General features: G+C 59.9%; 1 protein-coding gene across 1 annotated transcript in view; it reads right to left on the reverse strand.

Annotated features, from left to right (window-relative positions):
- Positions 1–23,657, reverse strand: part of LOC120501805 (cyclic AMP-dependent transcription factor ATF-7) — a 43,436-nt gene that overhangs the window by 8,749 nt on the left and 11,030 nt on the right. Inside the window, exons 3-5 of the mRNA XM_039708498.1 lie at positions 6,211–6,307; positions 3,568–3,686; positions 40–174 (exon numbers count right to left, since the gene is read on the reverse strand). Coding sequence (XP_039564432.1) covers positions 40–174; positions 3,568–3,686; positions 6,211–6,307 — 351 coding nt within the window. The remainder of the gene's footprint in view (positions 1–39; positions 175–3,567; positions 3,687–6,210; positions 6,308–23,657) is intronic.

Raw genomic sequence — 23,657 nt, forward strand, 5'->3', positions numbered from 1 at the left:
CGCGGGCAGAGGCACCCCGCAGCCTGGGCACAGCCCCACCTTGTCGTGGCGCGGGGGCGAGCGGGGCCGGGACGCGGGGCTGTCCGGGGGGGACGAGTCCACCTCCAGCGGCTCCTCCTCCTTGATCTTCATCTCCGGCGTGGAGGGCAGGGACATGTCCAGGGCCCCCGAGCCCTGCAGGGGAGGGGACAGTCAGCCCGGGAGGGACAGACAGCTCGGGAGGGACAGACAGCTCTGGAAGGACAGACAGCTCGGGAGGGACAGACAGCTCGGGAGGGACAGACAGCTCAGGAGGGACCCCCATCTCTCACTGTCTGCGAAACATTCCCTGCTCCCCGAGTCAGAGGCTCGGGCTCCCAGCTCTTGCCGAATTATTCTTATTTGTTTGCACTGAAGCAGCATCTGGGAGCCCGAGGCTGCTCCAGCCCTGGCCAAACGGAGGTGGAGGCCCAGCAACAACAGGCAGCCCCAGATGGCAGCAGTTTGTGGGATCTCAGTAACACACATGACTTCTCCACGGGCTGTTATTGGGATTTTTGGTATAAAAAGGGCCCTGCTAAGGAGAACAGGTACCCAAGCCAAATGCCTGCGAGTTACAGGAGGCACTTTCATTCACAGAAGAGCTGTAAAACATTGTATAAATCAGCCTGAATTATTTTATTACCCGATTATCAAAAGCAAACAAAGAGCCATGCAAGTTATTAAATATCTATGAGCGCCCCATTAAAATAAAACCCAACCATATGCCTGGACTTGGCCACTTGCCACCACCCTGGGATCCAGCAGAGCCACGTGGCCCAGTGGCACCAGCTAGTGACGTGCAGGGGACGGGCAAGGGCAGGGGACAGCTGAGGCAAGGGTGCTGCTCTAGGCCCTGTCCAGGCAGGGGAAACTGCCCCTAAACCAGCCCCGACAGCTGCTTGTCCAGCCTGCTCTCCATCCCTCCCTGCTCCCTGTCCGTCCGTCCATCCATCCATCCGTCCATCGTCCATCCATCCATCCATCCATCCATCCATCCATCCATCCTCCATCCATCCATCCATCCATCCCCTCAGTTTGGGGTATTTTACACCTCCATCTCCTCAGTCTGGGTTATTTTAGAGCTCCAGCCCCTCATTTTGGGGTATTTCAAGAGGCACACGGCTCCATCCCCTTGGTTTGGGGTATTTTACCCCTCCAGCCCCTCGGTTTGGGGTATTTCAGAGCTCCATCTCCTCGGTTTGGGGTATTTTACACCTCCATCCCCTCATTTTGGGGTATTTTACACCTCCAGCTCCTCGGTTTGGGGTATTTTACAGCTCCATCCCCTCGGTTTGGGGTATTTTACAGCTCCAGCCCCTCGCTTTGGGGTGTTTCAGAAGGCACACGGCTCCAGCCCCCCTCGGCAGCTCTGCGGGCGGCTGTGCCCGCGGTAGGTGCAGCAATAACCATTTACCTGCCCTTTCAGAGCTCAGCCGCAGCCGCGGGATCACAAAGGAGCCGGGATTAACATGCAGCAGCGCTCGGAACGCTTAAAGCGCCTCCGGGGAAGCTCCCGCTGCGCCCGCGGTTTTAATTAACGGCGCTGGAGCGAGACCACCCCCGCAAAAGGGAGGACAAACACCGACCTGGATGCTGGGAGCTCAGCCCGGCCACGGAGTGACCGGCTGGCCTCGCCCGGACAGCGGGGCTGGGCAGGACAATCCCTTCCCTAAAACCAGAGCTCCCGCGCCAGGAATGGTGCAGAATCTCATTTCTTGGCACTAATTAGGCCGAGCCGCGCTAAAGCCGGTCCTGGCAGCACGGCCCCGGGCCGCGGGGCTGGGTGGGCTGCCCGGGGCTGCTCGGTGGTTCTGTGGGTGAACACCCCTGGCTATTCCTGCCCCCATTCCTGGCTATTCCTGCCCCCATCCCCCGCTATTCCTGCTCCCCATTCCCGGCTATTCCTGCCCCCGTTCCCAGCTATTCCTGCCCCCATCCCCGGCTCTTCCCGCCCCCCTTCCCGGCTATTCCTGCCCCCATCCCCGGCTCTTCCCGCCCCCCTTCCCGGCTATTCCTGCCCCCATCCCCGGCTCTTCCCGCCCCCCTTCCCGGCTATTCCTGCCCCCATCCCCGGCTCTTCCCGCCCCCCTTCCCGGCTATTCCTGCCCCCATCCCCGGCTCTTCCCGCCCCCCTTCCCGGCTATTCCTGCCCCCATCCCCGGCTCTTCCCGCCCCCCTTCCCGGCTATTCCTGCCCCCATCCCCGGCTCTTCCCGCCCCCCTTCCCGGCTATTCCTGCCCCCATCCCCGGCTCTTCCCGCCCCCCTTCCCGGCTATTCCTGCCCCCATCCCCGGCTCTTCCCGCCCCCCTTCCCGGCTATTCCTGCCCCCATCCCCGGCTCTTCCCGCCCCCCTTCCCGGCTATTCCTGCCCCCATCCCCGGCTCTTCCCGCCCCCCTTCCCGGCTATTCCTGCCCCCATCCCCGGCTCTTCCCGCCCCCCTTCCCGGCTATTCCTGCCCCCATCCCCGGCTCTTCCCGCCCCCCTTCCCGGCTATTCCTGCCCCCATCCCCGGCTCTTCCCGCCCCCCTTCCCGGCTATTCCTGCCCCCATCCCCGGCTCTTCCCGCCCCCCTTCCCGGCTATTCCTGCCCCCATCCCCGGCTCTTCCCGCCCCCCTTCCCGGCTATTCCTGCCCCCATCCCCGGCTATTCCTGCCCCCATTCCTGGCTATTCCTGCCCCCATCCCCGGCTGCTCCTGCCTCCCTTCCCCGCTCCAGAACAAAGGGCAGGAGCCTTTGCCGCAGCCGCATACCAATGAGAGAGATCAATTTCGGTTTAAAGAGCCTGTTATTGGCGAGGGGGGGAGCGGCTGGGAAGGCAGGTTTCAGTTTTAATTCTGAATTCCTCCGTTCCCCATCTCGGGAAGATTTACGCGGCTCGGCTCCCGCAGTTTATTTCCGAGCAGCGCCGCTGACTGCGAGCGTATGCACGGCCATAGATCAATTTAGTAAATGTATGTGCCAGGCTGCGCGCCCGGCACGCATCTGCTGCCGCTCCCGCCCGGCGAGCGGGAGGGGCGGGGGCTGCAAATGTCCTTAATTAGCTGCTTTCTGATGAGATCCCCTTGTCCTTCAGCCCCTGGCGCTCGCCGGGCTGCGGGGGCAGCCTGGATCGATGGCGCTGGCGGAGCGAGGAGCTCTTTGTTAGCAGAAGCTGCTCTTTTCCACCGAGCTGACGCGCTGGGATGAACGCTCCGGTGCCCCCCACCCCGTGCCTGCCCCCCAGGCACGATCCCACCGCACCTCGGCCCCGAGGGGTTCTGCTCCCAGCCCGGGCGCTCCCAGGTACTGCAGAGCCCTCCTGAGCTGTCGGGTGTTTTGGGTACTCCCCCTCTCTATTTTCTCCCCCTTTTTCCAAGTGCAAAGCTGAAGGAATAATAAACCATGAAACCTGCTCTCTGCAGGCCAGGATCAGTGGGAAAAGCAGCCCAAGTCACCCGAGTTACAAAAACAAGACCCCACACGGCAGCAGATTCTACCCCAGGGCCTCTCACAGGAGCGGTCCCCAGTCCCTCCCAGCCCTCCCAGTGCAGCCACAGCTCTTGCCTTTTTCTCATCATCCTCAGCAGCTTTCTTGAACTCGTGCTCGAAGGAGCTGGCCAGCTCGTTGAAGAGTCCCACCTCCTCACAGTTCTTCAGGAACCGCGTCGGGGTCGGGGTCTGATCTGGTTCGGGTTGGAACACCGAGAATTGGTCAGGGAGAGCCAAAAAAACCCCATTTTACCAGCCCAGTCTTTCACTGGGGAGCCCCGGGGAATGTGGGTGTCACCCTGGGGCCAGCCAGTGACACTTTGGAACGGGACAACCATTTCGTGCTGCTTTTGTTTCTCTGGTGTTTACAGGAACAATCGCTGGAGGGAGAGGACTTCTGTGAATTCCTGGCTGTGGGATTCCCGTCCCTCCCACCCCCGGGTCTGCCCCGTCCTCAGCTGGACAAGGAGGGAAAATCGGGAGTGGGATCTCTCTGAAATTGTCCACACAGGGAGTGATGGGAGGGGAGAGCAGCCCCAGAGCCGGGCAGAGCCTCTCCCCTCCCTGTGCCAGCTCTGAACCCCAGAGGGATTCCCTGGGAATTCTTCTTTCCTTGTGCCAGCCCCCAATCCCAGAGCAATTCCCTGGGAATTCTCCTCTCCTTGTGCCAGCTCTGAATCCCAGAGTGATTCTTGGGAATTCTCTCCTTGTGCCAGCCCCCAATCCCAGAGCAATTCCCTGGGAATTCTCCTCTCCTTGTGCCAGCCCCCAATCCCAGAGTGATTCCTGGGAATTCTCCCCTCCCCGTGCCAGCCCCCAGTCCCACAGCGATTCCTGGGCTGGCTCCAGCCCCGCTGTCCCCAGCCCTGCCTGTGGGACCGTCCCCACCCCAGTGACAGCTCCGGGCCCCTCTGGCCATCACCCCTCCCTGCTGCAGCCAGCCCCAGCTCGGGGAATCACCCCAGGGCTCCATCCCGCAGGAGAACACCGGCATTTTCCAGCACAAAGAGCATCCCGGGATGGCTCAGCCCGGCCCCAAACCCTCCCTGTGCCCGGTTTGCCGCTGCAGCAGAAGCCCCTCTGGGCAGGCTGAGCTGGCCCCAGCTCCCAGCCCGTGAAATCCAGAGCTCCACCATCCCAACCCCTCGGCAGGGGCTGTTTGTGCTGGCTTTAACAGCTCCAGGGCTCCCGGGATCCTTCCTGCTCAGCACTGCCCTCCCGAGCTGCTGCAGACATCTCCAGCGGGTAAAACACCGCCTGCAACTCCTGCCCCTCTGAGCAGCTCCTGCCTCGCCCCACAGGTGCCTGTTCCCAGAAAAATCCCTCTCCCTCCCAGGAGAAGGGATCTTTATGATCCACCTGGGCCAGGTCCTGCTCCTGCCACACAGCCTCGGGAGGCAGGGAGGGAGCAGCAAATCCCAGAGAGGAAATGGTCCCAAAAATCCCAGAGAAAATGGTCTTAAAAAAATTCCAGAGACAAAATGGTCCCAAAAATCCCAGAGAAAATGGTCTTAAAACAATTCCAGAGACAAAATGGTCCCAAAAAAAACCCCAGAGACAAAATGGTCCCAAAAATCCCAGAGAAAAAACGGTCCCAAAAATCCCAGCGAAAAAATAGTCTCAAAGAAAACCCAGAGACAAAATGGTCCCAAAAACCAGAGAAAAAATGGGCCCAAAAAAAAACCCAGAGACAAAATGGTCCCAAAAATCCCAGAGACAAAATGGTGGCTCAGAAAAACCTGGGATAAATGGAATTTCTGGCAAAAAGGGCCCAGATCTCACTGCTCACAGCCAGCAGGGTTTTCCAGCCCTCACACCCCCTGTCTGTGCCAGACACGCTCTGGTTTGGGGGGGTTCAGCTGGTTCTGGACTGGCCATGGATAAATTTGGTTTGTTTGGGGTTTTTTTGTGTTTTACCCCAGAGCAGCCCCCTGAGTGTCAGGGCTGCCCTTGCTCCTTGTGTTCCTGAAGTGTTTCATCCTTGCCAGGGAGAGAAATTCTGAAATTCCCACTGGGAATGAATTCTGCCCCTGGGAGCAGCTTCCAAACCCCAAATCCTTCAGAGCCCAGCTGAATTCCCAGTCCCTGCCTCAGCCCCGGGCTGGGGCTGGAGATGAAGGGGGAAGGAGGTGCCAGGCTCCTGCAGCAGCTTTGTTTTCCCTAAGATCCCTGCAGGCAGCAGGAGGGGCGTCCCCTCTCCTCGCTGCCAGGAGCAGCCTGCTCACCCAGCAGGGACAGGAGGGACTCGGGGGTCTCTGCTCTGAGATCTGTGGGTTGGGGTTCCCCCCACTCTGCAGGGGCTGCACTGCCCAGGTGCTGTGGGAGCTCCTCGCTGGGCTCTGCAGAGCTCACGGGCTCTAATTTATTAACTGCAGCTTCCCAAAAGCTCGGGAAAGCTGACACCTGGGCTGAGAGGGGAAGCTGCTCTGTCAGGTTTGCTTCATCGTCCTCAAAGCACACGCAGAGACGTGAAAGCCCTTCTGGCCATAAATCCTCCAGCCTTTAATAAAAAAGGGCGAGAGCTTAAAAAAAAAATTTAAAAAAAAAAACCCCCCGAAACCCCACAAAACCTGATACTACCATAAAAAAAAGAAAAAACTTGGAAGCCTCTGGCTTTCCTTTCGCCCTGATTAAATGCAGATCACAGGAGGTTTTATGGGCTTTGCAGTGCATCTGGTCCCTGGCATCAATCTTGGCGGGCGCTGGCCGGGCTCGTACCTGCGATGATGACGGAGTCGGTGCGAGCGGGGCCGAATTTCAATGTCATCTCGTGCTTGTGTTTATGAACCGCCAGGTGGTCCTCGTTTGTGAACCTCTGAAATGAAACAATTTGCAAAATGGGGAATAAATGCGCTCTGTGTTTTACGGGCCCGTCCTGCGCTGGGTGTGGGGGGAGGAGGAGGAGGGAGCCCACGGCTGGGGGGATCCGGGGCTGGGAGCAGGGGACAGGGATGTGGGACAGGGACAGGGCTGTGGGATCACGGGGGACAGAGGGAAAAGCCTCTGTCAGGGGCTCTGCAGGGTGGGGGGCAAGGATTTTTAAGAATCTGATTTTTAGGTGATGGAGCGAGGCGGCGGCTGCAGCTGATGGAAATGCACGAAAATTCTGAATCCCAAAATTCCCATTCTATGGCTGGCTGAGGAAGAGGGGAATTTGGTTCAACTGGGGCAACTTTTCCTGCGTGGGGTGAGGCAGAGCCACCCCTGCCTGGAGATTCAGCTCCTGAGCTTTTATGGAGCGAGGGAGGGGGAGCATCTCCCCCCACCAAAATCCCACCTGCGGGAGAGCTGCAGGATCGACCCCATCCCTGAGGCAGGGCTTGGGCAGGGTGGAAATGCCACGGGAGGGCTTTGGGGCCGGGAAAGGCAGACAAAGGCAGCAGGGAGGGCTGAGGAGAGGGGGAGCGAGGCAGGGACGGGGTTAAAGCACAGCCCCATAAAGCTCAGGATGGATTGCGTCTCTCCTAATAGACTGCGACAAACGGCCGGGCTCCGCAGCGCTCGGGGCAGGAGCACGCTGCAGCAGAGCAGCAGAGCAGCAGCAGAGCAGCAGCAGTGCATTCCTGCCCCTTCCCCTTCCTGCCCTCCCTCTCCGGGCCATGGCAGCCCAAAGCCACCCGGAGCCACCTGCTCCTGTGGGGCTGCAGGAGCGGGACACCCTCCGGGCCCTTTCCACGCCGTTATTTACGGCCCGGCTGCTGCAGCAAATAAATCTGCTTTTCCCAGCTGGGCACAGCGGGGACAGTCCCGCGGTGGCAGGGGACAGTCCCACGATGGCAGGGGACAATCCCTCGGTGGCAGGGGACAATCCCACAATGCAGGGGACAATCCCACAGTGGCAGGGGACAATCCCACAGTTGCAGGGGACAATCCCACGATGGCAGGGGACAATCCCACAGTGGCAGGGGACAATCCCACGGTGGCAGGGGACAGTCCCGCGGTGGCAGGGGACAGTCCCACAGTGGCAGGGGACAGTCCTGCGGTGGCAGGGGACAGTCCCGCGGTGGCAGGGGACAATCCCACAGTGGCAGGGGACAGTCCCGCGGTGGCAGGGGACAGTCCCACAGTGGCAGGGGACAGTCCTGCGGTGGCAGGGGACAGTCCCGCGGTGGCAGGGGACAATCCCTCGGTGGCAGGGGACAATCCCACAATGCAGGGGACAATCCCACAGTGGCAGGGGACAATCCCACAGTTGCAGGGGACAATCCCACGATGGCAGGGGACAATCCCACAGTGGCAGGGGACAATCCCACGGTGGCAGGGGACAGTCCCACAGTGGCAGGGGACAATCCCCCCCTCAGTAGCAGGGGACAATCCCACAGTTGCAGGACACAGTCCCGCGGTGGCAGGGATAATCCCACAAATGGCAGGGGACAATCCCACAGTGGCAGGGGACAATCCCACGATGGCAGGGGACAATCCCACGATGGCAGGGGACAATCCCACAGTTGCAGGGGACAATCCCACAGTTTCAGGGGACAATCCCCCCCTCGGTGGCAGGGGACACCACGACCTGGGCCCACGCAGCCCCGGCTCCCAGGGCTCAAGGACAGGGGGTCACACAGAGCGTCCTTGGGGGCTCACAAGGTGCTGTGCTGGTGGCTCGTGATTTGGGCTCAAATTCAGGGAAACTGGAGCTGGCGGGAGAAGAGCCAAGAGCTTTGTGCCTGTGGAACTCCAGGAGCAGCCTGAACCCCGTCTCCCCCGGCCCCGCTCCGTAACCAAACCCTAAATAAACCCGAAATAAAACTTCTCGACAGCTCGGCCAAAATCTGCCTGAGCTGGGCTTTCTTCCCTCCCTGCTGCTCTGCTCCTTTTTGAACCCTTTTTGTGCGTGGAGCTTTCCCGGGCCCGGCGACCCCGAACCCTCAGAACAAAGGAGCAGGAGCGAGGCAATTCGGGAATTCGGGAATTCGGGAATTCGGCACACGCGCAGCGCCCCGGGACGCCCCGGCCGAGGGGCCCTGCAGGGCAAGGGACACCCACGGTTTTCCATGGTTTTGGCCCCAAAATTCCCGGGTTGTACGGAATTCGGCTGCCCGTGGTGGGACCCCGCTGGGATGGGGTGAACCGGGGGAATAAACGCGGTTTTTGTGCGGGGTTGGGATGAATATTTAGCAGGCGGGCGGCGTCGGAAATCTGAGCACCTGAGACGGGGGTGGGGGAAAATGAACAAGAAGAAAATTCCCAATTCTGCCGCTCCGCTTTGTGCTAAACAAATGTGATTTTTAGGTCAGGGAGGGAAGAGCGGGAGGTGCAGAGCAGGGTCGTGTCTCTCCCACCAGCCCCAGCCCGGCCTCGCCAACGCCAGGTTTATTTTAATCTTTCATTTTCCTTCATTGCTGGATTTTTTTTTTCCCTAATTTTTTTTTTTCCCGGCACTTTCCGTGCGCCGGGCGCGCGTTACAGCTCTATTTAACATCTTTATGTGGGCTCACAGCTCGGGAGCTCTCTCCTTCCCTGCGCAGAAATGCTCACAGACACAATATATCTTTCTGCACACATTTCCAAACGCCGAAACCCAGAGGCTGAGTCTGGCACTTGGGTTCTAAATCATGTCATTTTACACAGAGAGGGGAAGCAGAGGGGGAGAGGAGGGGGGGAAGAGTAGGGAAAAAAATGGAATGAGTTAAAGCCACAGCGCTGGCTTTAATATTTAATCTCCTTCCATCAGCAGCTGACATACAGCAGGGTTATTTCAGCTGCTATTTTGCGGGTGTCGGAATTAAAAAGAAGATGTTGGCTGTAAAGTCTTTGGGGCGAGGGACAGGAGCAGGGTGAGCGCTGCCAGCCGGCCCTGGGGGTTTCCCGGGCTGCAGCTGCCGCCTGCAGCCCCAGATTTGGTGTTCTGCAGAGCCGGGCCAGGCCGAGCCGGGTGGGACAGAGCAGGGCCCCGGCGCTCGCGCGGTGCCGCGGCTGTGACAGCTCCGCGGTGGATGCACTCGTTCGGAGTGGGCTGTAATGGCCAGCAATGGCACACGGTGCTGCCGGCAATGGCACACGGCAATGGCACACGGCAGTGGCACACGGCAATGGCACACGGTGCTGCCGGCAATGGCACACGGCAATGGCACACAATGCTGCCAGCAATGGCACACGGCAATGGCACACGGCAATGGCACACGGCAATGGCACACGGCAATGGGACACGGCAATGGCACACGGCAATGGCACACGGCACTGGCACACGGCACTGGCACACGGCGCTGCCAGCTGCCGCGGCAGCCTCGCTGGGGGCTTTCTGCAGCAGTTTAACGAGCACGACACGAGGAACAAGCGCTTGCTTGGCTGCTCGGGGCTTTTCCTGCTGTTTGGAGAGCCGGGGTTTGCTGCAGGGGGGTCAGGCGGGACCCCCGGGATGGGGACCTGGGGTATTTAGGGGTATTTAGGGAGGGTTTAACCTCACCCACAGCCCAGCACCGAGCAGCCCCGGCCAGAATTCCCGGGGGAACTCCGGGCTGTGCCGGCGGCAGCACCGACAGGAGGGCCAGGGGGCTGCGGAGCCGCTCACGGCGCAATTAACGGAATTAATTAACGAGCTGTCAGCATCGCGGGGAGGCTGGGCCCTGCTCCGACCGTGACTTGGCACTGGAGCTACCCTGGGGACAGGGCTGGAGCCACAGTGGTCACAGGGCTGGAGTGACCCTGGTGACAGGGCTGGAGCCACAGTGGTCACAGGGCTGGAGTGACCCTGGTGACAGGGCTGGAGCCACCGTGGTGACAGGGCTGGAGTGACCCTGGGGACAGGGCTGGAGTGACCCTGGTGACAGGGCTGGAGCCACCGTGGTCACAGGGCTGGAGTGACCCTGGTGACAGGGCTGGAGCCACCGTGGTGACAGGGCTGGAGTGACCCTGGGGACAGGGCTGGAGTGACCCTGGTGACAGGGCTGGAGCCACAGTGGTCACAGGGCTGGAGTGACCCTGGGGACAGGGCTGGAGCCTCCGTGCCGCGGGGACACTGCCCCGACACACCTGAACAGGAGGGGACACAAAGGAACAGCGGGAGGCTGCACTGCGGTGCGGGAGGGAAACGACGCAGGGCGAGCAGGAGCTGAGCTCAAAGTCACCGCCTTTAAAAGCTGCCAAACCCTTCGGCTTTGGGTTTCCAGGCTGCAGAGACGCTCCCAGCTCATCTCCACCCCCTGCTCGGCGGTGCAGGGTGGCCCGGGCGGGGTCGGGGGGACCCCGGGGGCAGGGGGACCCCGGTGGCTGTCCCGGGTTATTGCTGTGACCCCCGTGGCTGTCCCGGGTGGAGGAGGAGGAGGAGGAGCGGGGAAGGTTTGGAAGGAGCAGATCAGGAAGGAAAACCAGACCGGGAAAGGAGCTGGGAGAGCTCGGGCTCCACGGCGGGGCCGCGTCCCACAGTCCAGGGGAAACCTGGAGGGGAGGAAGAGCCGGGAGAGGTGACGCCCTGCCCTGCCCGGCCCTGCCCTGCCCTGCCCTGCCCTGCCCGGCTCGGCCCGGCCCGGCTCGGCTCGCCTCGGCCCCGCCGGAGCCGCTCCACAGCGGCACCGAATCCCGACCCCCCGAAGGTAAAATTGCAGCGAGATTTAAACCCTGAAATGGTATTTTCGGCTCTGGCGACTGCAGGGACGCTGTGTCCCTGCCTTTCCCTTTAAAATGCTGCTCCCTCCTGCCCCGTGATTGATTCCGGGCCCTTCCTTGTGTGAAAAAAAAAAAAGAGGAATAAGAATAATAATCAAACTGGGCAGCGCCAGGGTGAGGAATCCCCGGCCCAGCAGCCCCACGGAACATTGTGCAAAGCACCAAAACTGAGAATGTTTTTCCCCCTTCTCCCTTGTTTGCTGAGGTAATTTTGTTTTGTAGGATGCTCCCCACAGCTCCCTGCCATTTTACACAAAGAGCTGAGCGGGCTCTGGAGCCCGCCCCATCCCACCGCGATCCTCCTTGGCCAGAAGGGCAGAGCGTTTAACTGGGAGTAGGTAAATAATTCAATTTACATTTCTATGGCTTCGCTTATCCCAAAGGGCTTTGAGGCACAGCCCCTCCTGGAATGCAGGTGTTGGGCAGGGGGAGGAAGCATCTGGCTCGGTACGTGAGGAGCCAAGGACGTCCGGGGCAAAATCCTGCCGCGCTCCGCGGCCCTTTCTCGTTTCCCGTGAATTTCGGGGCAATCTCCCCGGAACAGCCGGCGGCGGAGCTGGACAGGAGCGCCGGGCACGGGGCGATCCCGTGGGATTCCTCGCCACCAAAGCCGGGACCTCCCGAGCTCTGGGCTTCGGGAAGGAGCAGATGGAGAGTTGGGTTACGGAGCACCTGGGCCGGAGCAGCGCCGTGGTTTGCACAGCTGGGCACAGCTGGGCACAGCTGGCCCCACGGAGCGGATCCCCAAAATCCCGCGGGATGGGTTTTTTAAATCCCCAAAACCCCGCTGATGGGTTTTTTAAATGCCCAAAACCTCACGGGATAGGTTTTTTGGATCCCCAAAACCTCACGGGATGGGTTTTTAAAATGCCCAAAACCCCGCAGGATGGGTTTTTCTGGACCCCCAAAACCCCGCTGATGGGGTTTTTGGATCCCCAAAACCTCACGGGATGGGTTTTTTGGTTCCCCAAAACCCCGCGGGATGGGTTTTTTGGTTCCCCAAAACCTCACGGGATGGGTTTTTCTGGACCCCCAAAACCTCACGGGATGGGTTTTTTGTATCCCCAAAACCCCGCTGATGGGGTTTTTGGATCCCCAAAACCCCGCTGATGGGTTTTTTTGGACCCCCAAAACGCCGCGGGCACGCCGCGGTGCCCGAGCACGGCGGATCGCTCCGAAATGCCGCTTTCCTCTCCATCCGAGCGCGGGTGATTAACAGCCGGGCGTTAATTGCCGCTGCCTCGGGAGGCGAGGGGATCGCCGGGGCGGAGCCGGCCCCGGAGCCGGGCCCGCATCCCCCGGGACGCCGCTCGGGCGTGAATCACGCTGCCAGCCCCGGGCCCCGGCAGCGCCGCAGCCCCTCCTTGGGCTGGGTGACCTTGGGGCAGCCATCAATCCCGGCCGGGAGACAGCGCCGGGAGGCGGCCAGGCTGCGGGGCAGTGCCGAGCCAGCCCGGCAACAAAGGCAGGCACGGGCCTTCCCCAGAACAGCCACAGCCCCTTCCCCAAACAGCCACAGCCCCTTCCCCAACACAGTCACAGCCCCTTCATCAATGCACTCACAGCCCCTTCCCCAACACAGCCACAGCCCCTTCCCCAAACAGCCACAGCCCCTTCATCAATGCACTCACAGCCCCTTCCCAAATGCAGCTATGGCCCCAAACGTCGGCTCCACGACCCCAAAATCAAACCCTAACCCTAATCCTAACCAAAATGTCAGTTCCATGACCCCAAAACAAACCTTAACCCAAACACTACCCCCAAAACAAATCCTAACCCAAACAAACCCTAATCCAAGCATTGGCTCCATGACCCTAAAACAAACCCTAACCCAAATGTCAGGTCCAGGACCCCAAAACAAGCCTAGCCCAAACCAGCCCTAGCCCGAACTCCAGGACCCCAAAAGCAGCCCTGAGCAGCCGGGCTTGGCCGGGCTGGAAGCGCCGCCTGACTCAGCCTTGACCTTGGGACTCACCACAATCACTCGGAGGATGCCACGGCCCCATTCAGCTTTTTAAGGCCCTGGAATGGTGATTTCTGATGGGTTTTTTGTATCCCCAAAACCCCGCTGATGGGTTTTTTTGGACCCCCAAAACGCCGCGGGCACGCCGCGGTGCCCGAGCACGGCGGATCGCTCCGAAATGCCGCTTTCCTCTCCATCCGAGCGCGGGTGATTAACAGCCGGGCGTTAATTGCCGCTGCCGCGGGAGGCGAGGGGATCGCCGGGGCGGAGCCGGCCCCGGAGCCGGGCCCGCATCCCCCGGGACGCCGCTCGGGCGTGAATCACGCTGCCAGCCCCGGGCCCCGGCAGCGCCGCAGCCCCTCCTTGGGCTGGGTGACCTTGGGGCAGCCATCAATCCCGGCCGGGAGACAGCGCCGGGAGGCGGCCAGGCTGCGGGGCAGTGCCGAGCCAGCCCGGCAACAAAGGCAGGCACGGGCCTTCCCCAGAACAGCCACAGCCCCTTCCCCAAACAGCCACAGCCCCTTCATCAATGCACTCACAGCCCCTTCCCAAATGCAGCTATGGCCCCAAACGTCGGCTCCACGACCCCAAAATCAAACCCTAACCCTAATCCTAACCAAAATGTCAGTTCCATGACCCCAAAACAAACCTTAACCCAAACACCACCCCCAAAACAAATCCTAACCCAAACAAACCCTAATCCAAGCATTGGCTCCATGACCCTAAAACAAACCCTAACCCAAATGTCAGGTCCAGGACCCCAAAACAAGCCTAGCCCAAACCAGCCCTAGCCCGAACTCCAGGACCCCAAAAGCAGCCCTGAGCAGCCGGGCTCGGCCGGGCTGGAAGCGCCGCCTGACTCAGCCTTGACCTTGGGACTCACCACAATCACTCGGAGGATGCCACGGCCCCATTCAGCTTTTTAAGGCCCTGGAATGGTGATTTCCTTCAATTCAGCACAATATTGGGAATGTGCCCACCCATTCACGGAGTGGAGCCTCTGCTGATGGCTTTATCGCCTGGAAAAGGGGTTTTTGTGTGGATTTATCTCCTGGGGAAGCTGCAGCAGCAGCAGCAGCTGCCTGGGAAGGGCAGCAGGTCACACACAAAGAGAACTCGAGGCACTCCGAGGTTTGGGGATTGTCCCCTGTAAGGGTGGCATGGAGGCAAAAGCTGCAGGGACACCGGGATCCAGAGGTGCCTGGGGTTAAAAACAACCCAAAATCAGGGAGAGGGAATTACTGAGGGGTGGGAGAGGCACAAAACAGGGGGGCAAACAGATCTGGGGAGATCTGGGAAGGAGCTGCAGGAATCCCTGGGTCTGGCCGTGCCCCCAGGGCAGCCGTGGGTGTTTCACCCCTGAGGGGTCCCAGGCCAGGCTGGGGCAGTGCAATCCTGTCCCTGCACCCCTCCCTGTCCATGGAGCTCCCAGAGCTCCCCTCCCCACCCTGCAGGTCCCCTCATCTTCCCCATCCCCAGAACCAAAGCACCAGAAATCCTCCATCCGTACCACCCTCGATCCCTGTATGAAAACTCATTTTTGTGCTTCAATTCCTGCATAAAAACTCATTTTTTGCGCCTTGCCCTGGAGATTTTGGCCAACCTGCAGCTCCCTTCCCTCCTTCCCTGCCCCTGCTTCCCACATCCAGCCGCATTCCCGGCTCCTGCCTGCGCCGAGCCGTCAGCACTGCGGTAATTAAAGCTTTTAAAAAAGGAGAGCAGCAGCAGCAGCAGAAAAAAATCGGCGTTTGCCTCTTTTTGCCTCTCGGAAGAGCCACCTGTTTTATCGGAACGGGGATTTATGGGCACATTAACGTGGAGCTGCTGCTCCCACCCTGATGAGGTTCTCAGTGACCCTCTTCTCCCCGGAGATTTATGGTTTCTCCCAGCACACTCCCCTCCTGACTCCGTCCTGCAGCTCCCAGATCCCTCTTTCTTCCCCCAAAATCGTCTGCAGTCGGTTTTCCAAGGGTGCTGGTTTTCCCAGCCAGGGGTCAGGGTTTGTGCCTTTCTCCCGTTTTCCCAGCAGGGCTCACACGGGGAGGTTTGAGCCCAGGCTCGGGGAGCAAACGCCGACAGGATCCCGACACAATTCCCAGCAAAAGCCGGAGCCTCCCGGCTGCACTTGGCTCCCAAATCACGTCCTGAGAGCCCCAAAGCCTCCCACCTGCAGCCCCTGAGCAGACACAGCCCCGAGAACCTTCCAGCAGCTCCCCCCACGCCCACGGCGAGGTGCTGGTGCAGTGATGTGGAAACACAAAGCCAAGGTCACCAAAACCCATCCTCGAGGAGCCTGAGCCGCTCCTCCTGCCCAGCTGCAGGCAGTAAAAGCTCGCAGGGAGCAGAAGGCGTTGGAATTCTGCTCCGGAGCTCTGCAGAGGCCGGGGCTCTGCGGCAGCGCCAGCCCCGCGCTGGCACGGGGCTTCAGCAGCAAACCAGGGCTGGCAATCGCCTGCCCGGCCCCGGAGGCACCAGCTGGGGCTGAGCCCTGCTCCAGAGCGGGCAGCGAGCAGGGCAGGAGGGAACTGCAGGGCTGCTGCGGGGCAGGGAGAGCTCACGGCCGAGCCCTGGGCACTGCAGGGCACCGGGAAGGGCTGGTTCCTGAATTCCTGGCACTGCAGGGCACCGGGAAGGGCTGGTTCCTGAATTCCTGGCACTGCAGGGCACCGGGAAGGGCTGGTTCCTGAATTCCTGGCACTGCAGGGCACCGGGAAAGGCTCAGAGCTGAGCCCTGGGCACTGCAGGGCACCAGGAAGGGCTCGTTCCTGAATTCCTGGCACTGCAGGGCACCGGGAAGGGCTGGGAGCTGAGCCCTGGGCACTGCAGGGCACCGGGAAGGGCTGGTTCCTGAATTCCTGGCACTGCAGGGCACCGGGAAGGGCTCAGAGCTGAGCCCTGGCCACTGCAGGGCACCGGGAAAGGCTCATTCCCGAATTCCCGGCACCGCGGGGCACCGGGATCGCCTCGGGTGACTCCCAGGTGCCGGAGCCGCACAACAAAAGGGAAGGGGAGGGAAGAGCCCGCACGGAACCATCGCAGCCGCGCTGCCCTCCACCCGCTCCTGCCTGCGGGGCTTTATTCCAGACACCGCTCTGCCCCCTGGTCTGCAGGCAGGGCGATGCTCTGAGCCCCCGGCCATGGTCCCGGTGACCACCAAGACCCCCCAGATACCACAAACATCCCCAGACAAACACCCCAAACCCTCCCCGGGGCTCGCAGCTCCTTGCGCGCTGCCGCAAAGCCCCCCCAGCCCGGCCCAGCCCCCTCGCACAAATCTTTATTGTCTGCATCTCTATTCCCTGCGGGGATTTTAGGACTTTAATGTTTTTACTGTTTTAATCCGGCATATAAAAATTAAAAAAAAAAAACCACTTGAGCGCGGCAGCTGGGCCGAGCGCAGGAGCCGCGGTGCTTAAGCAGGTGCTCGAGAGGCGCTGGGGCTCCGAGGTTTGGGGAGGACCGAGGGGCGGGAGGAGCCCGGGCCGCGCTCGGCCCCTCCCGGCCCGAGTTCCGCGCACCGCGAGCGCGCTCCGGCCGAAACCGCCCGGGCAGCGCCGGCCCGGGACCCGCGGGCAGGCTGGAGCCCGGCCCCCGCTCTGCTCTTTAGGAAAAACCCCAAATGTGGGGTTTTTACCTCTGCTGAGCCCCTCCATCCCCAGCCCTTTGTGCAGGAGGACGCGGAGCCAGCCCGGAGCGCGCAGCCCGCCCCTGCCGGCACTGCCAGCCCCTTAGGGACCCGACCCCTTAGAGACCCCAACCCCTTATGGACCCCAAACCTTCTTTATGGACCCGACCCCCTTAGGGACCTGAACCCCCTTTACCGACCCCGAACCCCCTTATGGACCCCGAACCCTCTTTATTGACCCTAAATCCGACCCCAAGAAAGGCTCTCACACACAGCAGCGAGAAACTGAGGGCGAAAAAACCCTGGAAGTACAAAACAGCCTACTGAAAATCGCACATATTTCTCTAGAAATACAGGAATTCGAGGGGTTTTTCACGCTGCTGCCGGCAGCGCTGGAGCCCTGGAGCTCAGGACACGCTGTGTCCTGTTTGCCCGTGCTCCAGTGTCCCCAGTATTCCCGGTATCGTGTTCCCGGTGTTCCCGGTATTCCCGGTGTTCCCGGTGTTCCCAGCGCTCCGCTGCCACAGCCGCATGGATCCCGCGGCTGCCGCAGAGGGGCGGAGCGGCCTCCGCAGCCAACAAAGCATCCTTGGGAGAAAAAGGGCGGATTTGGGGCTGGGAGCGAGCGGGGGAGCAGCTCGGGAGGCAAACCCCGCTGCTTTGGGTGTGGAAATAAAAGCAGGGCACGGGGAACGCTGCCAGTCCTCCCCACCCCCGGAGCCCCCGGCACCGGCGGGGAAGGGACCGACCCCGGCACGCTCCCCCTCCTCCTCCTCCAGCCTGCGGTTTGTAAATCGTGGACTGACAGCTTGGCTGGGTTTTAGACAACAAGTTTACAGAAAATCCTGCGAACTCAGGCACCTTTTTGAGGGCTGGATAAATCCTTTTCCCTCGCAGCCCCGTCCCCGCTGCGGTGCTGATGCTGGGATATCCACGCTGCTGATAACGAGGTCTTTGTCAGAGCTGCTGCTCCGAGGAATAAGTGATTTGTTCTCACAGTAAAATAAAAAGGATTTACAGTTGTCTCAGAGCAGCAGGCAGGGAGCGAGCGAGGCTTCAAAACCAAACAGCCTTGACTTCAAAATGCTGGGTTTAACACCGGGAAATATTGCACTTGCCAGGAAAACACCCAGAGCTCGGGGAGGGAGGAAAACTCAGACCCGGAGGCTTTGGCAGCTTTGGCTGCACTTTGAGACCCCTCCCTCCCCGGCCAAGCAGCCCCCACAGCCACAGCCCCGTTTCCGTGGGATTTAGGGACAAACGACACGCAGGATTTGCAGTTCCCAAGAGAAACCCAGGCCAGGCCCAGCTCTGAGCAGGGCTCAGGCTCCAGCTTTGGTTCAGAGCTGCTTTCTGCTGCCCCTGAGCCCACGAGCACAGAAACGCCCAAGCCTGGCTCAGCCCGAGCCTGGCTCAGCCCAAACTGGGCTCAGCCCAAACTGGGCTCAGCCCAAACCTGGCTCAGCCCAAACCTGGCTCAGCCCGAGCCTGGCTCAGCCCGAGCCTGGCTCAGCCCCTGGCAGCACAGTTTGCATTTCTGGGACACAGCAGAGCTCCAGGTGAGGACCTGGCTCAGCTCCCTCTGCCCAAAGCAGCAGCTCCGTGGGTGTGAAAGGCTCCAAATCCAAGCGAGAAGGAGCCACCCCTGTGAGGGCACGGCTCAGCTCCTGTAGGGGATTTCGGCAGCCCTGAAGAGAGGATCCCTCCCCAATCCTGTTCCCAAGAGAGAGGAACCCTCATTCCCTGCTGCTGCTGCTGCTGCTGCTGCGAGTGGCGGCAGCCCCGGGGCTCAGCACAAAAACACAAACCCAAATAAATCAGAAATTCAGTTCATGAGAAACCTGAGGAGCTCCAAACCTGCTCGAGGGGCACGAGGACGAGTAGTAAACCCTGAGTAAAGCCCTGAGGAACGCCCATGAATCCAGGGACTGGGATGCTCTGCAGAGTGCACCACGGACCTGTGACACCCTGAACCCAGTGCCACCCGGGGCCAGAGCCACCCGGGGCCAGTGCCACCCTGGGCTAGTGTCACCCTGAACCCAGTGCCACCCGGGGCCAGAGCCACCCGGGGCCAGTGCCACTCTGGGCTAGTGTCACCCTGAACCCAGTGCCACCCCGGACCTGTGACACCCTGAACCCAGAGCCACCCTGGGCTAGTGTCCCCCTGAACCCAGTGCCACCCGGGGCCAGTGCCACGCTGCCGTGGCTGGAGGCAGCACGGGGCCAGGATGAGCCGTGCACCCTTCGGGAAGGGAGCAGGAGAAGCCTGAGCAGGGCTCTGCAGCAGAGATCCTTCCCTGCAAGGACACTGCGGCACCGAGCTTCCAGCCTCAGCCCAGCTCCTTCCCAGCTCCTTCCCAGCTCCTCCAGCCTCAGCCCGGCTCATTCCCGGCTCACTCCCGGCTCATCCCAGCTCAGCCCGGCGTTCCCCGGAGCCCGGCAGGGCTGGGGCAGCGCTGGGAACACCCGAGGGACCAGCCCGGGGCTCGGAGCTGCTCGCTCTCCCCGGGGCACCATCCGGGGCCGGTGCCCCGCAGAGCCTCGGGAAAGCCAGGCTGGCCCCGGCTCCCGGCTGGAATTCGGGACACTGCCCGGCCCCAGTGTCCACCCAGCATTCAGGACCCTGCCCAGCCCCAGTGTCCAGCCCCAGTGTCCACCCAGCATTCAGGACCTGCCCACTGAACATTCAGGACCCTGCTGGCCCCAGTGTCCACCCAGCATTCAGGACCCTGCCCAGCCCCAGTGTCCACCCAGCATTCAGGACCTGCCCACTGAACATTCAGGACCTGCCCACTGAACATTCAGGACCCTGCTGGCCCCAGCCCCGTGTGACAGACGAGGCCGTGGCCCGCGCGCGCTCCCGCCACAGAACCCTTCCAAGAACTGCCAAGGAATCCCGGCCAGAGGAATGATAAAGATTTGAACTTACAGGAAATGCTGCTATTAAATAATATTTAAGTCTTAATTATATTTTAAACCGGCCATTTTAGAAAAAAAGAAGTTCTATTACGGTGCTTTTGTAGTTAAAGGTCTGTCAACATTTCCATTTTAAACCTTCATTTCTAGGGGGTTTATAATTTGGCCATAAAAATTCATTCTAGGCTGGAACTTGGCAAACAGGGGCTCAGCCTAGGAGCAATATTTTTTATTATCCAATTTGGTTTAAATTGGTTTGGCCGTTTTTAAGTTATAGGAGTGTAAAAAATAAACGTTTACTGGTTTCAGATGCCTTCTCAAGCTTATTATTATTCAAAATTAGCCTTCCCCCTCCCCACCTCCAAAAATACCTTTGGCGGGAGGTGGGGGAGATGGCTGGGCTCTGCTGACAGCCCAGGAGTTACGGCCCAAATTAATCCAATTCCCTCCTTCTGCTGCCAAGAGCCCCGGAGCTCCTGAGCCAGCCCGCTGCCCCCGCAGCCCTCCCACCAATGCAGTTCTTGCAGCTCCCACCCTGCAGCTCCCACCCTGCAGCTCCTGCAGCTCCCACCCTGCAGTTCCTGCACTCCCACCCCTGCAGCTCCCACCCTGCAGCTCCTGCAGCTCCCACCCTGCAGTTCCTGCACTCCCACCACAGCAGCTGCTCCCTGGATCAGGCTGGCACTGGGGGAACTGGTCCCTTGCTGGATGAAACTGGACAGGAGCAGGCACGGCTCAGGGCCACAGCTGGGAACCCACACTGGGAACCCAAACTGGGAACCCCAAACTGGAAACCCCAAATACCAAACTGGGAACCCAAAATGGGAACCCCAAACTGGGAACCAAAACTGGGAACCCAAACTGGGAACCCACACTGGGAACCCCACACTGGGAACCCCACACTGGGAACCCCACACTGGAAATCCCGAACTGGGAACTCACACTGGGAACCCAAACTGGGAACCCACACTGGGAACCGCACACTGGGAACCCAAAATGGGAACCCCACACTGGAAATCCCGAACTGGGAACTCACACTGGGAACCCCAAACTGGAAGTCCCAAACTGGAAACCCCAAACACCAAACTGGAAACCCCAAACTGCGAATCCCAAACTGGAAACCCGCACTGGACACACAGCAATGGACACCCCGCACTGGACACCCTACACTGGACACCCCGCACTGGACAGTGTGGCACGGGCAGCAGCCACGGGCACGGGGCACGGTGCCAGCCCCAGCAGTGCCAGGCCAGTCCGCGCTCCCTGGCGAGGGCCAAGGCCGTTCTCCCCCTCCCCACCAAGGAAGGACCCCCAGGCCGGGCTGGGCAGCCCCCAAGCCCGGGCCTGCCGTGCAGGAGCAGCCTGGCCCCGTCCATTACCGGGCAATAGAGATTGAAGGGATAATGGCCATGGCAGCGGAGTACACACAGCAATAAATGCTTCTGAGCTTGGGTAAATGCCAAGTGATGCTGAGGCTCGACGCCATAAACATTATTTCTATTATATGACAAGATAAGAGGATACAATAAACCAGCAAGAAGAGAGAGGGAAAAAAAATAAAAAATCATTTTCTGGCCTCGTGAAAAGTTCTGGGCTCGGCGTTTCCTGGAGGCTGCACAAAGCAGCACCCCCGAGCAAGGGTTTAGGGGGAATAAATTGGCAAATTAAGGGGGGGTTTAAAAAGCAAACGATTGTCTGAGGAAATGGCCTGGATAACTGGAGCTCTGGAATTAGGGCCGGAGGGATGATTTGTGTGCCCTGTAAGGGGAAATGCTGCGGAGGGCAGGGCTGGGGAAGCCGTGCTCCCTGCCCAGGATATTCAGGATATTCAGTATGTTTGGGATATTCAGTACATTCAATGCATTCAATATATTCAATATATTCAATATGTGCAGGATATTCAATGCATTCAATGCATTCAATGCATTCAATACATTCAGTATATTCAATATATTCAGTATATTCAGTATATTCAGTATATTCAGTATATTCAGTACATTCTGCCCTGGGCAGCAGGAGTGGCCAAACAGGTTCATTAACAGGGAGATTCCTCCTGAGGATGCTCAGGAGAGCCTGGAGCACCCCAGGGTGGCACCTGCGGGGTCCCTGAGGGGCTTTGGGGCCCTTTTCTGAGGAGGGCGACGGAGCCAGACGTGGGGGAACCTCCCGAGGCAGCAGCTGAAGCCCCCAGCCCCAGAGCTGTGCTCTGGGTGCCTTAACGAGCCAGATGAAGGTTTAATTTCCTAATTAATGAGGTGGAGCCGTCCCACTGCACAGAGCTTGGGAACAGCTCCCGGTTCCAACAGCAGTGCCCAATTCCCCCCAAACCTGAAGGTCTAATTCCCCAATCCCCCCCAAACATGAAGACTTAATTCCCAAATCCCCCAAAACCTGAAGGTCTAATTCCCCAATCCCCACAAACCTGAAGACTTAATTCCCAAATTCCCACAAACCTGAGGGTTTCATTCCCCAATTCCCCCAAATCTGAAGGTTTAATTCCGAAATCCCCCCGAACCTGAAGGTTTAATTCCCTAATTAATGAGGAGCTGGTGGAACATCCCCAGTCCCAGCTCTCAGCCCTCGGAGTGGCTGGAATGGAGAGGTTTGGGGTGATCAGCAGCACCCAGCACCCAGAATGGGGAGGTTTGGGGTGATCAGCAGCACCCAGCACCCAGAATGGAGAGGTTTGGGGTGATCAGCAGCACCCAGCACCAGGATTTGAGAGGTTTGGGGTGGTCAGCACCCAGCTCGATGTCACCAGCAGATCCTGGCTCCAGGCTCCCCCGTGCCACGCTGGGGGACAGGGGCTGCTGCAGCTCCGCAGCCCTCCCGGGCAGGGAGAGGGACAGAGGGACAGAGGGACAGGGGGACAGAGGGACAGAGGGACAGGGGGACAGGGGGACAGGGGGACAGAGGGACAGAGGGACGGGGAAGCTCCAGCTGTCCCGGGGAGGCTCAGACACCCGAGCTGGGCAGATCTGATCTGCGGCACGCCGCGGGGCAGCTGGGCTCCCAGAGTCCCAAAATAAGCCCTGCAGCCCTGGCAACCCCAAACATGTTTACAGCCCTGCACCCCCTGCCCTCCTCGCTGCCCCTGCAGCTCTTCCTGCCTGGAAACGGGAAAGGAGGGAAAGGGGGGAAAGGGGGAAAAAGGAGGGGAACAAGGCAGGGAAAAAGGAGGGAAAAGGAGGGGAAAGGAGGGGGAAAGGGAGGGAAAGGAGGAAAAAAGTAGGAAAAAAATAGGGGGAAAAGGAGGGAAAAAAGGAGGGGGAAAAGGGGGGGAAAGGGAAGAACAAAGGAGTGGAAAAAGGAAGAAAAAAGGAGGAAAAAGTAGGAGAAAAGGGGTTTAGGGCATAAACCAGAGGGAAGGAAGCAGCTGCTGGGGCAAATCGTAAAGTCACCCCAGGACATTCCCCCATCCCTGCCTTGGATTCCCATCCCATCCCAGCCTGGATCCCCATCCCAGCCTGGATCCCCATCCCTGCCCTGGATCCCCATCCCAGCCCTGGATCCCCATCCCAGCCTGGATCCCCATCCCAGCCTGGATCCCCATCCCAGCCTGGATCCCCATCCCATCCATCTCATTCCAGCCCTGGATCCCCATCCCATCCATCCCATCCCAGCCCTGGATCCCCATGCCAGCCGGGATCCCCATTCCAGCCTGGATCCCCATCCCAGCCCTGGATCCCCATCCCAGCCTGGATCCCACAGCAGCTGTCATTTGTGGGAGATTGTGGGAGATTAAATTTAAATACATTGTTGTTTGCCTTAATTGCTTGTTTGAAGCCGATTTTAGGGCTGTGTGATTGAAGGGCTCACACCATTAAGTGCTCAAACACAGCTAATACATTTTATAAATGGCCTGCACAATTTCACAGGCAAAGAAGTTTCAGATAAAAAGCAGCCTCCAAAAAAAAAAGAAAAAAAAAAGGAAAAAAAAGAAAAGGCAAAAGGAGGAAGTTCACCTGCAAGGGGTGAGGGAAGGATCTGGGTGAGGCTCGTGCCACAATGACCAGAAAGCTGGGAAACCCTAAATATGTGTTTTTATATCAGCAG

This window comes from Passer montanus, unplaced genomic scaffold (genome assembly GCF_014805655.1).
Source record: "Passer montanus isolate IOZ18808 unplaced genomic scaffold, ASM1480565v1 scaffold204, whole genome shotgun sequence".
Taxonomy (NCBI): Eukaryota; Metazoa; Chordata; class Aves; order Passeriformes; family Passeridae; genus Passer; species Passer montanus.